The following is a 13,764-nucleotide window of genomic DNA, read 5'->3' as shown; positions in this document are numbered from 1 at the left end:
AACAAATCTGTGTGGGACAGTGTAGTGTGTGATGCCCATTTGAGTTTGGTGAGATGTCAAGATCACATATCTTTTTTTTCATCACCATGATATGAGAAGAAAGCCACAGATAGTACTAGTGGTGCCCCTGTTCTAAATATAGGCCAAAGATGTTCAAGTGATTTGTTTTTTACACAGTGTTATTTGTTTGTGTTAGAAAATAGAAGTTTAAGAATGCAGATTGAATATCCTATAGAGTTCCGTGTGAAAACGGTTATTGCCAATAGGTCTACATTGCCTCTGTAAATAAAATCATGTGATCAATTAGTGATGTTATTGTTCGTATGTGAAGGAGAAACAACAATGTTTAACCCAAGCTCTTTTGAACTCCACAGACAAGTCTGGAGATACCAAGCTCAAGCTTTTGTCAGATGTTGCGCAGGCCGTCAAAGGGCAAGGGACCATCGCCTGGGTGAATTGTGGGTAAGTTTATTGATATAGTCTATATAGAATACAGACTGTGATCTGATTTATGTACCGGTAGTAGTATAAGCCACCATTCCCCATGCATCATGACATGGGGCTCCTTTTCCAGGAGCTACCCCAGTGCTACCACTAAGTCATGTTACACGCAGCGCAACCTCTGTCTTATCGCTGCCAACTATTTCTTTGGTCCTAAGCCACCGGATTCCTCGAATTTCCCAAAGGCAATGTGGAGCCTCTGAAGTCGCTGGTTTATATTTCAAGCGAGTCTGTCCTGCCACCCCCCTTCGGAGCAGCTCACCGCTGAAGGGGAGAAACGGGACTCTTCATCTATAGTTGGCGGGAGGGAGGAAGAGAGAGAGTGACCCTCTCGTTCTCTCTCGGCAGCTCATGAGTCACAAATTTGTGCTTGATGCTTCACTCGCACGTCCTCTCCTCCTCCCAGAATCCCTTGCAGCAGATCTGTCAGGTTTCAGGGCAGAGACGCTTTAAGATTAGGTTTTTGTTGGGAACGTTTTTATGCTATAGGTGTGGTTGCCTTTGAAGAAGTCTTTCAAGGTGCTATTATCCACATGCGATAGAATTGTATTTTATGAAACCACTACTCGTTTATTTTTTAATTTGATAAAGGGATTTTTTTTCTTTCCCATACCTCCCTACAGATAAAATTAAACCCCACTGTAGCAAAAATAAACTTTTTTACCCTGTCCATTATGTATTTTTGATTACAACACATATTATGAGTAAAACGAAAGAAGCCGTAAACACCATTTCTAAGTGTTTCTAGTATACATGGGCAGTGTGCTACTTTACGTTTCAGAAGAACAACTCAAACAACATTTTTATTAGTCTTTGTGCTTGAAACCATATGTTTTATGGTCATGACTCATATATGATGCAACGCCCTCACACTTACTGACTTGCTGGTTTTAACTTAACTAGGTGCTGAATCCCTCATATAGTGGTAATGTATGAAGTAAGCAAGGACAGCACTCTCAGTTCTCTTTCAAACTTTGAATCGCCAACAACGGACGTTTCGGGCTGTGCGCCCTTCAGCGAATTGCGATCGCCATTAAATGCTGAAGAAGGGCGCACAGCCCGAAACGTCCGTTGTTGGCGATTAAAAGTTTGAAAGAGAACTGAGAGTGCTGTCCTTGCTTACTTCATACATGGTCATGACTCACCATGAGTACAGGCATGAAACGGATTTTTCGACATGTCAATGGAGAAAATGAATGGGAAATTACTTCCAGAACCGGAGACGTTGTGTTGGGCGGTCACTGTTGAGCTTGTACAGTGTGGGGTATAAGGGGGGGGGGGGGGGGGCACATACTGAAGATAAAGCAGAGGGAGTAGAGATGCATACAAGCCGTTCGAAAGCCATTTTTCATGAAGAATAAAAATGTATGAATATGTATCTTTCAGGAACTGTTTCTATGGATTAATCAGTGGCTGGAGTGCATCTTTAAGTCTGAAAGTCTGTTGTGTTGGCATGAATTGAAATGAAATGAAATGTGTTGGGTTAAATGCAGAGACCAAATTTCCCTCACGGGATCAAAAGAGTATATATACATACTGAATGATGGCATGAAGGCAGCCCCACATTCCTACCTTCATTTATTGTGCACACACGTGACAGGCAAGAGACTGAGTATAGACTGTCCTTACCCAGCCTGCATGAAGCTTGGGAAGTAAACATTGGACAGTGGGAGGACCGCATGCTTTTAAAGCATCTGTTCAGTGCCATCTCTCGGCTGTGATTGATTTTCTGAAGTTAATGGCTGCAGGCTGAGAACTCTACTTTGCAGATGTTCCCCAGGATAAAATAGCTACAGGCCGAGCACACAAGGAATGGTGTAATGAATTGCGATTCGCCCCCTTTTGTTCTTTTTGCCGCGTTTTATTATCATTATGACATTTTTTATTATTTTCGTGCTATTTCATTCTGAGATAAATCGTGTTGTGTTTTTGAGTGTCAGCACATGGCTAAGTGTGTGTGTGTGGAATTGATACCAGGGTCATTGCCAAAACAAAGCAGAGTGTGCCAGGGGAAAGATGACGCTGCACAAGGACAGTGGCTGTTAGAAGTGCCACCCTTGCCAGTTTCCAGTGTACTGTCGACATATTTCCTCCAGATGACTGCAAGATGAGAAACTGCCTCCTTGGCCATCCAGAGAGCAGCACCAACTGAACAAGAGAAAACAAACTGAACAAGGGAGGGAGTGAGTGAGTGAGTGAGTGAGCAAGGGAGGGGAGGGGGGACATATTTCTGTGGAGTTTTATTTCAGTAGGATTTATTTAGAATTTCACAACCTTATAAATGTTGACACTCAGGGCCAGATGTACTAACGCGTTTGCGCCCACTTCAGGTGTATTTGTTTCGCAACGTGCGTGTAAAATCATTGCGAGGTATGTAACAGGCCGCAATGATGTAAAAGCGCAAACTGCCTGTCGCGGGAGCTGAACATGGCTAATTGCGTATTTCGTGTCATGCATATGCATTCATGGGAGGATCCAGGGGAAAGTGGGAGTTTAGCATAAAAAGATGGGAGGGGAAGCGTAAAGAGCGCTTAATTATGTATTCCGCAGTATGTACAAAGACTGCTCCTGAAAGCGCACGTCTATTCTGCGCCTAAATACTTCCGCCTTGTAAAAGCAGGTGTTAATCCAAATTGCAGTTCAATGCGTCAATAAGAGAACCTTTCAAAGACAACAGAATCGCTATTTAGAGCACCAGTTTTGTAGGTATTTGTACTATCAAAAGCAACCTTAACTTTTGTTGGCCTTTTGAATGTCTTACTTTTACTTTCACGTCATAACTTTCCTACTTGCTAGATTTGACCAATTTTCCATAGCCTACCTGCACAAGTACTTTGAGTAAAACTACTGATCTTCATTATCTCCCTGCTTGTTGACATCTTATCATGTATGATATAATTTCATGATCGCTAAACGTTTGATTCTTTTTAATGTTCTCATCAGTTAACTTCATTTAAAGCAGCACCAAAGAACTTTTCCTCTGTTGCATGCACGCTTTGTTTATCCAACGGCTTTGTAAATAACGATGTCCATACACAAGGTAGAATTTGTTGCATGATTTTATGAAAGTAGGCTATGATGTATCATGCAAGTCAAATTTGTAGTTTCTTATGTCTCATTCCATCAAACTACAGATCCGCTATCCGATCTGGCAAACTTACATAGTGCGGTTATAGCCGATAGAGGGCCGCGAAGCGAATGCAGAAGTGCCGTTCACCCTGTTACGAGTTGATGAACCACGGAAACAATTTTGGAAAATATTTTTTAAGGTGCAAAAAACTCTTTGGTGTTGCTTTAACTGCGCTTGTATAGGCTCTGCCATTCAGTTGTGGACGTTCGTAAATTGCATTTATGGGCGGAGAAAGGCAGAGAAAAGCGCAGTTTACACTAGTTTGATAAATACGACGGAAACTTGGGTCTGACAGCGTTCGCAATCTGCGGTTTGTCCATGACTCTGATAACGCTACGTTCGCAAATGTACGTACATCTGGCCCTCAGAGAAATGTTTTTCAGAGCAACTTATCTTCCCAGGGCAGCGATGAAGTGCATCATGATGAGCTTTAAATGCGGTCTCGTCTTGTTTTCTCCCCCTCACTCTTCTATTTGTGGATAGAGTCTCTTCCCTGCTAGGGTGAAGGCCCACAACAATGCCTTGCAACACTGCCTCCACCCTAGCAGGGAAGAGACTCTATCCACAAATAGATCAAGCGAGTTTCACATAATGGTGGAGTTTCACCTCAAAGAAAGTCCATTTTCTCTGAGAGTGCACATTCACACCTGAATGCACAAAACATTTTAGGGGCTACACTTAATGGCTGTGAATTTGTTAATTGGGAAAACAAATGGCCCTTTTGTGTTTTAACTTTTGTTCTTTTTTTCTCCATTCCATTTGTTTATTTACTTTATGCCTCAGGGTTAAAATGGCTAAACATGGCTTTTGCTAATTGCCCCCCCATAGTTTTGAAAGATTTCTAAAAAAGGTGGGGCTTTTTTTTTTCTAAATAATTATTTTGGTTATGAAATGCACACTTCCTGCATAGCCCTGTTGCTTGGAGACCAAGCTCAGAATCAGTGTGGAGATAAGGTTTACTATATGGGTGGAGGAAAGGGACATCATCCCCATATCCGTGTCCTCCACTGAGAACCTCTAGTTGGCAAATGTGTGACTCACTTCACTTTTAGTTAATATTGGTGCTGATCCACCCCACTTTATTTTTCAAAAAAGAATTAAAGTGGGCGTGAATTGAGAAGGAGGCCATTAAAGTGTGCCATGGATGGTGTGATGTGTCACGACCGCTCGGCCCCATTCTCGACCCCGTCACTGCTGTTGTGACTCAGCCCGTCTCGCGTGAATCACATCCGTGCTGAGATCCACCAGCTCTGGGGGGGGTCTCCTCACCAAGGCCGGGCCTGGCATGGAAGCCTGGGCAGGGGCACAGGGTTGTGGGGGCACAGGGATGCTGAGGGTGGGAGGGTGGGTTCAGCTGCTCATGCGTGACTCATGCAGAAGGCCATCTTCATTAGCGGAAACGAGGTAGGCAGAGCAATTTGAGAGCCGCGTCACATCACACAAGTGGCGTGCATGCTTTGTATTGGTATCCAGCTTTTCATCCGCCTCCATTGTCCCGGTCTGCTCAGCGAATGTGCTCACGCATTGGCATATATGCTTTTTGTGAGCGGTGTAAACAACAAGGCATTCCCGAGAGACCGCTCATTCGATTGGATGAATGAGAGAACTGGGTCTCGTTAAGAAGTCATTATTTTCACGTTTTCTGCGCCGAAGCGCAATCTGCACATGAGACAGTTTTTTCTGCAGGTGCTGCCAGGGCAGAAACACTGGTGTTATTTATAAACGCTGTTTAGGTGTGTGAGTTCTTCTGCTGATGTTTCAAGTCTTGCTCCTTCAGAACAAAGATTCCTTTAAAAGAAAACAGAAAAGGGGGGTAAACTATGCTTGTTTGCCTCAAAGTTATAAAACGTAAATGTGTCTTAAGTCATCTTACCATTTTAAAAGGCCTCTTTATGAAATTACCACTCGTTCATGTGGGAATTTGATGATGGGATTCTTTTTTCCTTCTCCATACCTCCATACCTCTCTGTTTTAGATGCATCACACAGTGATCAAAAGTAAACGTTATGGTTCTTAAGTCAGCTTGCCATTTTAATCAGACAGATTTGGAATAGTGTGTTTTAGATGTATTCTGTTGTTTTCATTCACTTTCAGCACCAGGCCTCTCTCTTCTCTCTCTCTTCTCTCTCTTCTCTCCCTTCTCTCTCTTCTCTCTCTTCTCTCTCTCTTCTCTCTCTCCCTTCTCTCTCTTCTCTCTCTTCTCTCCCTTCTCTCTCTTCTCTCCTCTCTCTCTTCTCTCCCTTCTCTCTCTCTTCTCTCTCTTCTCTCCCTTCTCTCTCTTCTCTCTCTTCTCTCCCTTCTCTCCCTTCTCTCTCTTCTCTCTCCCTTCTCTCTCTCCCTTCTCTCTCTTCTCTCTCTTCTCTCTTCTCTCTCTCTTCTCTCTCTTCTCTCTCTTCTCTCCCTTCTCTCTCTTCTCTCCTCTCTCTCTTCTCTCCCTTCTCTCTCTCTCTCTTCTCTCTCTCTTCTCTCTCTCTTCTCTCTCTCTCTCTTCTCTCTCTCTTCTCTCTCTCTTCTCTCCTCTCTCTCTTCTCTCCCTTCTCTCTCTCTCTCTTCTCTCTCTCTTCTCTCCCTTCTCTCTCTTCTCTCCTCTCTCTCTTCTCTCCCTTCTCTCTCTCTCTCTTCTCTCTCTCTTCTCTCTCTCTTCTCTCCTCTTTCTTCTCTCCCTTCTCTCTCTTCTCTCTCTCTTCTCTCTCTCTTCTCTCCCTTCTCTCTCTCTCTCTTCTCTCTCTCTTCTCTCTCTCTCTCTTCTCTCTCTCTTCTCTCCCTTCTCTCTCTTCTCTCCTCTCTCTCTTCTCTCCCTTCTCTCTCTCTCTTCTCTCTCTCTTCTCTCTCTCTTCTCTCTCTCTTCTCTCCCTTCTCTCTCTCTCTCTTCTCTCTCTCTTCTCTCTCTCTTCTCTCTCTCTCTCTTCTCTCTCTCTTCTCTCCCTTCTCTCTCTTCTCTCTCTCTTCTCTCTCTCTCTCTTCTCTCTCTCTTCTCTCCCTTCTCTCTCTTCTCTCTCTTCTCTCTCTCTTCTCTCTCTCTCTCTTCTCTCTCTTCTCTCCCGTCTCTCTCTTCTCTCTCTTTCACGGTCTTCTCTTTCTCTCTTCTCTCTTCACTCTCTTCACTCTCTTCTCTTTCTTCTCTCTCTCTCTCTTCTCTCCTCTCTCTCTCTTCTCTCTCTCTTCTCTCAGTGCCGAGTCTTGATCAGCTCCGATGCAGTGACACACAAAGTGGCTTGCGATGGATAGCCACGGCTGTCACCCCAACAGCAGAAACACGGCCATGTTTGGACCATAAATAGCCGGAGAGTTGCCATCTGTGCTTATGAGTCAGCATGTTGGCGCTAATCGAGTCTTCCCCCACCTGACAGCCTGTCCCGTCCTCTCCATCACAACCTCCTTAATTTTGAATTACTTGTTTACTTTTTGCCAGAGATCAGTTCTGTTTGAGGGATGCGTAAAATCTACTATTGATGTTTTATTTTCTTGTTTGCAACAGAAGAGGGATGAATGGTGGGGTTAGTGGGTGGAGAAGGCGGGGCATTGGGTGAAGGGGGGGGGGGCAATTCTGGCTGTTCATTGTCAGAGAGGTAACCGAATTCTACTTCATACTTCATTGGCTCTCTGTTCGCTTTGAAGACTCCAGATCTCTATGGTGGATTCCTGCCAGGCTTATTTGTTCTTGCATAATACATTTCCACGCTCATTATCACCAGACATAGGGGAGTATTCTAATCCAGAGGACCATGGGGTAGGTGTGAGTAGGTGGGTGGCTCACATGTAGTTGGCAGCAGGATGGCTCATTTTCTTTGCCAGGTACTGGGGGAAACGACGTGCGTGTTTTCCAGTCATCATGGCGACGACACCTCTGGCTGGTTCCCCTCTCTCACTATGGACACAGCTGCGGGCTTCGTCGCCATTCAACGTCTTTGTGATTAATCCAAGCCCTGCCCACAGAGAGAACACAAAAGCAAGTGAACAAAAAAACACTAAAAAACAGTCTGGTGCATTCAACCCAGAACTCTCCTTCTGCCTACGTTTCCCATGCCCCCCTTCCTTCTCCTCAGTGGGCGCTTTCCTCTGCGATGCTAAACAGTGACACATCAAACATGAAAGTTCTCTCCGGCAACAGTTGTAGCAACGACTGAAGCAATTAGTAACCGTGAATATGCATTTTGCTCCATAAGCTCGAGGGGGAATGCGTAAGCGGCTGGATTCTGCATTTAGCAGGTTCACCTTCAGGTACAAAGAGCCAATGAAGCTGGGCGGGTGGGAGTTCTGGTTGCCAAAAACCTGTGCGCTCCTCAGGCATTAGCTTATTGCTGTCGTCATCTGTCACATCCCATAATCTCTCTTGTATTGCTCCCCTAGCAATTTGTCTAATGTCACAGGACGTTTATTACATCACCCTTAATGTTTTTGGGGACCCGTAGAATGCCCTGCCGGTCGATGACAAAAGCACACGGGGCCGTTGTTAAGTGAAGTGTAATTAGATGTGAAGCACTCTTGCGTTTGCGTCTTGTTCTCAGAAATAAAAATGGGTTTGGGTCGGCACGTTCCATTTGCATCTCACCTTGTGTATAGACTGTCCCATGCCATCTCTGTCAAAGAGAAGAAAAGTTTTAGGCTTCCTTTTCCAGAGTTTAATACCTCTTCTCTCCTTTGCAGTGACTCGGAGGGTCGGAAGCTGTGTAAGAAAGTGAAGGTTGACCCCAGCTCCAAAAAAGGGGGAGTGGAGATGCTCCATTATAAGTGAGTAGGTCAAGCACCTTCTGCTGGAAATGGAGACACTCTGAGGTTTCAACATCTAAAATGTACAACCACAAAAAAATATGTTATGAAAGACCATGGAAACTGAGACTTTTTTATTTTTCTATCATCATCATTATTTGCCACACAGGGATGGAACGTTTCACACAGAATACAGCCGCTCAGAAACATTTAAGGTAATGTGATGAGCAGTGACAAAAGTTTTCTTTTTCCTTCTTTTTTACCCTTTTGACCTTTATGCCCAGCACTGACAAGTTTCCTTGAGTATGTTTTCACCTGTGCTATAATGGCATCTCATTAAAGTGGAGCAAATAGAAGTCTATCTTGTCTGATCACCCCATTAATTAGCTGCTCGTATAAAAGTGATCTGTTATTTATTCGTAGAGCCCCCAGTGACGTAGATTGTTGTGACATGCTGCCAGTGAGCAAGCTAATCCAGGCATCTTCTGAGTGGTTTAATTAAACAGGGCCGAGGCTAAGTGTCTCAGCCATTTACTACGTCGTCTTCATGATGGCTCTGTAGCTGTTGTCTCTCAGTATTTGCCGGCAATGTACACAAGTCAATATCAACAACAACAACAACAACAACAACAACACTGCCATCGAGTATTCCTGTTTCCGCACGCATGCAGGCACACACACACACACACACACACACACACACACACACACACACACACACAATTAACTCCCAGTCGTTAATCAGAATGGTGTCACCTCCCGATGGGTGAGAGATTGTCAGTGCAATTATCTGTGAGCCTCATGTGGATGAGCTGAATATTTTTGTAATGAGCGGATTTGTGATCTGTAAAGACTGGTGATGATGATGAATGAGATGGGCTCCCAGGTCAGCTTGTATGGGTCAGAGGGAGGGAGAATGAGATGTGCTGTCTTCAGTCTCTTTCTCTCTCTCTTTCTCTCTCTCTCTTTCTCTCTCTCTCTCTTTCTCTCTCTCTCTTTCTCTCTCTCCTTCAGCTGTTTTGGCTAAAATCACCCAAGTTGTACTTTTAATGTACTTCTTTACATTTCTTTACATTTCTTTATTTAGCAGATGTAATGTACTTCTTTACATTTATGTATTTAGCAGAAACTTTTGTCCAAAGCAAATTGCATATCTCAATTACCTTACAAGGGCCATTGTCCCTGGAGCAACTTGGGGTTAAGTTCCCCCTTGCTCAAAGGCACAAAGGTTGAAGCCAGGACTTGAACCTACAACTTTTCAGGACACTGTATGCTAACCCAGCTCCTTAGCCACTACACTACCACCACCCCAGTTTGTACATCTGAGTGGATGTTTGGGGTCAGTTTGTTTGTTTGTTTTCGTTTTTCCAGAACCTTCAAACTACAGTATTATCAAAAAGTCCCTTGCCTAGAGTCAAAGGTTTTCATGGTAAGGATTTGAAGAAAGGTTGATCTGAGAGGAATGCTGTAAAAAATCAGAGGAATGCTTGTACAATTCAAAGGAATGCTTGTACAATTCAGTAATATTTTAATTAGCCGGTAGTGATTAGGACTTCACATTGCCCTGAGGGCATACTCTAGTAATGCTCGTGGTTACTGTTGATTATCTAACTCCACAAGTGTTTGATTAACTTCACAAGTGTTTGAGTTTTCCCTGTTTTGCTTCTTCTGTTAGTCCATGGTGGCGTTCTTGAAAGACCCCACGGGTGCGCCTCTGTGGGAGGAGAATCCCGAAGCCAAAGACATCGTCCATGTCGAGACTGAGAAGGTGAGTTTAACAAAGACATCGTCCATGTCGAGACTGAGAAGGTACGTTTAACAAGCGCTGTGAGGGACTGGAAAAACGACGTTTTCACCCTCAACACTGTAGCAGTGTCTAGTTTTGAAGAGGCTCGTCTAAACAAAGGCAGCCTTTGAGATCTAGGGCATCAAGTTGATATCCACTTTCACCGAGGCTTGGGCCTGGTTCTTTCATGGAAGTCGGGGAAAAGATTGTCTCTTGGGTGTTTTCTTCCAACGTTTACAGACCATCAGGACCAACTCATTCCAGGAAGACTTTTGCCAACGGTGTATCAACAGTGGGGATAAAAAAGAGAGACGGGCAAAGAGATAGAGGAATGCAAAGTTCGAAGTCAACAAAAGCAATCTAAAACTAACCGCACCCTCCTGCCGTAAGGCCTCGCACTCCGACGCAGCAAAGCTGCATGCGGCTCACAGTAATGTCGGGAAGACGTGCTGTTCTGCTTTCTGCACATCGGAGCCGCAGATATTGACGTAGTTTGCCGCGGCGTCGTGTTGACAGTCAAATGAGGTGGTAATGAGGCAAGAAAGTAAACAAAATGCAGGAGAGGAGCACCCCCCTCTGGGTGTGGGCCTAATCCTCTCGCGCTCCGGCAGACGCGGAACGACACAACGCGTGTGGCTGCGGCGAGCGATGGCGTGAGGGAAACGCAAACAATCGATCAGGTTCCCGATATATGCAGGCAGCCGTGAGGCCCCCCCTGCAGCTCGGCCCTGCTGTGATTTCAGAACTACAGGGAGGAAGTGCCGGCGCTCGCTTTTGGAGCATTTACACTCTTCTCATCCTCATCCACTCCAGTCAAACGACAGAACCAACCCCCAGACCTGACTATCAGCGCAGAATGTGTTTTTTCCCCAAGTCATATGTTTCACATGTTGTGCACTGGACTGGAGCTGCAATCATATCCTCATACAATGTGTCGCATGCTCAGAAAGAGAAGTGAATGTTCAGTTAGCCGACTGGTGTATTTATTACTAATCTTGTAGTTGCCAATGAACAAAAAGTTGCTGCAAATGGTGTCTACCGTTGCACGGTGTGTTGTGTAAAATGAGGTAGTGTTTATTCAGCTAATGTCTCACTCACAAGCCTCTTTTTTTCCCTCCCATAGGACTTCCGGAAGCTTCTAAAGAAAGAAGAGAGGCCGATCCTCATGATGTTCTACGCCCCATGTGAGTGCCTGATCTGTCAGCTGTTTTTTTTTTCCGACTGCAGCCTGTGCCTTCATTAAGGTAATGGCTTCTGGCTCCTCCATTTTGATGTAAGATGGAAGTTGGGCCCACGCTTGATGCAGTGGCTACGTACCTTTAGCCCATATTTTTCCCCCTGTAGCACAGCAGGTGTCCATCACACATAAACATCATTATGGAGGCCCCTTAGGCTAAAACAGAGCGGGCTTCGCCCATTCAACACTCCCCACGTTTTCCCTGGCCCCAGCAGCTTAACTTAAAAAAGGGGCGACACTAGCGAGTATAACGCGCCATCGAGAAAATGAGAAAATTGGTCAAGTGCACCTGCCAAATACAATCCGACCCCCACGGGCGATTAATCTTTAAGCAGATTTCCATCCTTTTAGCTTGCTTTTAAAAATTTCACAATGATTTCCTGGAAAAAAGGCAAGCCCTTCAATAAAAATCAATGGTTAAGGACTTCCCATAGGGCCCTGTAGCTTGCTGCCTTTTGCTTCTTGGAAGTCTTGTTTGGTAGAGTGCAGACGGGGGTGATATTAAAATTCTCTTTGTCGGGGTGGGGTGATGAAAGAGCCCTTGGTGGCGTGGTGGTAGTGCTGACGAAACCCTGCCTGTTATCTCTGAAGTCTGCCGGCCTGCCCCAGGTTAACGACCGACACAGGCGTACGTCAAACTTCATGACCCTGTTCGGAGTCATGGCCCTGAGTCAAGTGCTCCTGATGTGTAGGAGGAAGTTACTGCTGCCGCACTGCCAGAGTTATCCAGGCTGTGTCATCGGTGCTGGGGGTTTGGACTAACCTACCTTTTCTTCCTTCTAACTCCTTTATTCCTCCTCCTTTCTTCTGTGTGTCCTTACTGAGCAGGGTGTGGAGTGTGCAAGAGGATGCAGCCCATCTTCCAGCAGGCCGCCACCGAGACCAAGGGCAAATATGTAAGTGATGCGGCCACTCAAAGCTGGGATACAACACACACAAACACACCCAGACACACAACTCTGAGCTGGCAGCACAGTCTACTTTCTCTGTGTATGACATGTGAGACACACACACACACACACACACACACACACACACACACACACACACACACACACACACACCATTTTGGTGCGCTGGGGTTTCTTCTGTCTCTACCGCAAGGCCAGTGATCTGTCTGCATTACACGGTAATGACATGCTAATGTAATGAGCAGGTATGACTCCCACTCTCCGTGTGTAATTCTCTGGGCAGCAGCCCAGCCCGCTGCTTTTTGCAGTGTTCCTTTTTGGCCATATTTCCAGTAATTACAAGATAAATTGTGATGTGTATGTGGACTCCTGCTGTCTTCTCCAGCATTATGTGGCTGTGTATGTCTCGGTGTCCTCCTCTCCCTCCACGTCCACTCAATGTCCATTTCCCCCACTGTTTTTGTCTCCTCTCTTCCTCGTCTCATTCTGCCATTGTCTCTCTGTGGTATGATTGCTTGCGTAACTGCCACTATGCGAAAGCATGCGAGCAAATCTCTACCCAGACAAACCCAAACCCATAAAAGATGCTCGTGATGCTCGTTTTCAAACGAGATGCGATTCGAGGAAGACCGCCTCGGGAGCCATGCGAATCAAAGGGAACAGTGATGGATTGCACAATGTTAAATCCTTCCACGGTGTCTCTTTTAAGAGTGCCCAATTTCATCTGTGACTAACAGTTGGCTGCTGGATTTCATCATTGACAGTAGTAATTGAGTGATTTCACCCCCCCCCCCCCTCTCTCCTTCTCCAGCAAATGTGCGTAGAATGGGGAGAGCCGAAGTTGTTCAGCTAATTGAAGCAGTATTTATTTCTTTTAAGAGTTGCATTTCGGGCACTTGGCAAATAAGTCCCTCATTTGGAGATTTGCATAATGAATGCAGTTGTTTGTGTATAGGCAACATTGGCAGATTTGCTGTGTAGCCCCCCCCCCACCCCACCCCACCCCCCCCCTCTCTCTCTCTCCTGCCTTTCACGTGTGTGTGCGAAAACCTGATAGCGCTGCAAAAATGTGATGGATTTGGATGGGTAATCGGTGGTCAGCATGGGCTGGATGCACATTTTTCACGTTGCTGTCGGATGCATCGGAGGATGCGCCGGCTGACACTGGGAGTATATGCACAGTACACTCCATAATGTTTCGCCGAAAATTACAGAGTGTTTTTTACGCTCACAAACTGCTCTGGAATTTCAAGGATCTAACAGCAGCAAAAAAAAGTCTGAGAGCAGGGTTGCTTTTTAGGTTGATTCGATTATTCCTGACTCACTTTGTTCACTACGAAGTTGAAGCCCCTTCCCCACCCCAGGAACATAAACAAAATAAATGGCATGTAGCCTCATTTCATGTCATTTTCCCTGCCTAACATAGTTAGGTTCCACTCTTCCTTGTTGAATTTTTAAAGAGCCCTGTCACCAGTAAAGTCGTTCATCT

At 45.2% G+C, this 13,764-nt stretch overlaps 1 protein-coding gene across 1 annotated transcript in view; it reads left to right on the top strand.

Annotated features, from left to right (window-relative positions):
* pdia5 (protein disulfide isomerase family A, member 5) overlaps positions 1-13,764 on the top strand; it is a 45,561-nt gene that overhangs the window by 8,912 nt on the left and 22,885 nt on the right. Inside the window, exons 3-8 of the mRNA XM_076264022.1 lie at positions 375-462; positions 8,279-8,362; positions 8,511-8,556; positions 10,017-10,109; positions 11,251-11,311; positions 12,193-12,260. Coding sequence (XP_076120137.1) covers positions 375-462; positions 8,279-8,362; positions 8,511-8,556; positions 10,017-10,109; positions 11,251-11,311; positions 12,193-12,260 — 440 coding nt within the window. The remainder of the gene's footprint in view (positions 1-374; positions 463-8,278; positions 8,363-8,510; positions 8,557-10,016; positions 10,110-11,250; positions 11,312-12,192; positions 12,261-13,764) is intronic.

Source organism: Alosa pseudoharengus, unplaced genomic scaffold (assembly GCF_046254945.1).
Source record: "Alosa pseudoharengus isolate Yale_2024_CS ecotype anadromous, Long Island Sound unplaced genomic scaffold, YU_APseudo_1.1 YU_APseudo_1.1_scf_3, whole genome shotgun sequence".
In the NCBI taxonomy this organism is placed as follows: domain Eukaryota; kingdom Metazoa; phylum Chordata; class Actinopteri; order Clupeiformes; family Clupeidae; genus Alosa; species Alosa pseudoharengus.
The sequence above is the reverse complement of the archived record's forward strand: the minus strand, read 5'-3'. Positions and strand labels throughout refer to the sequence as shown.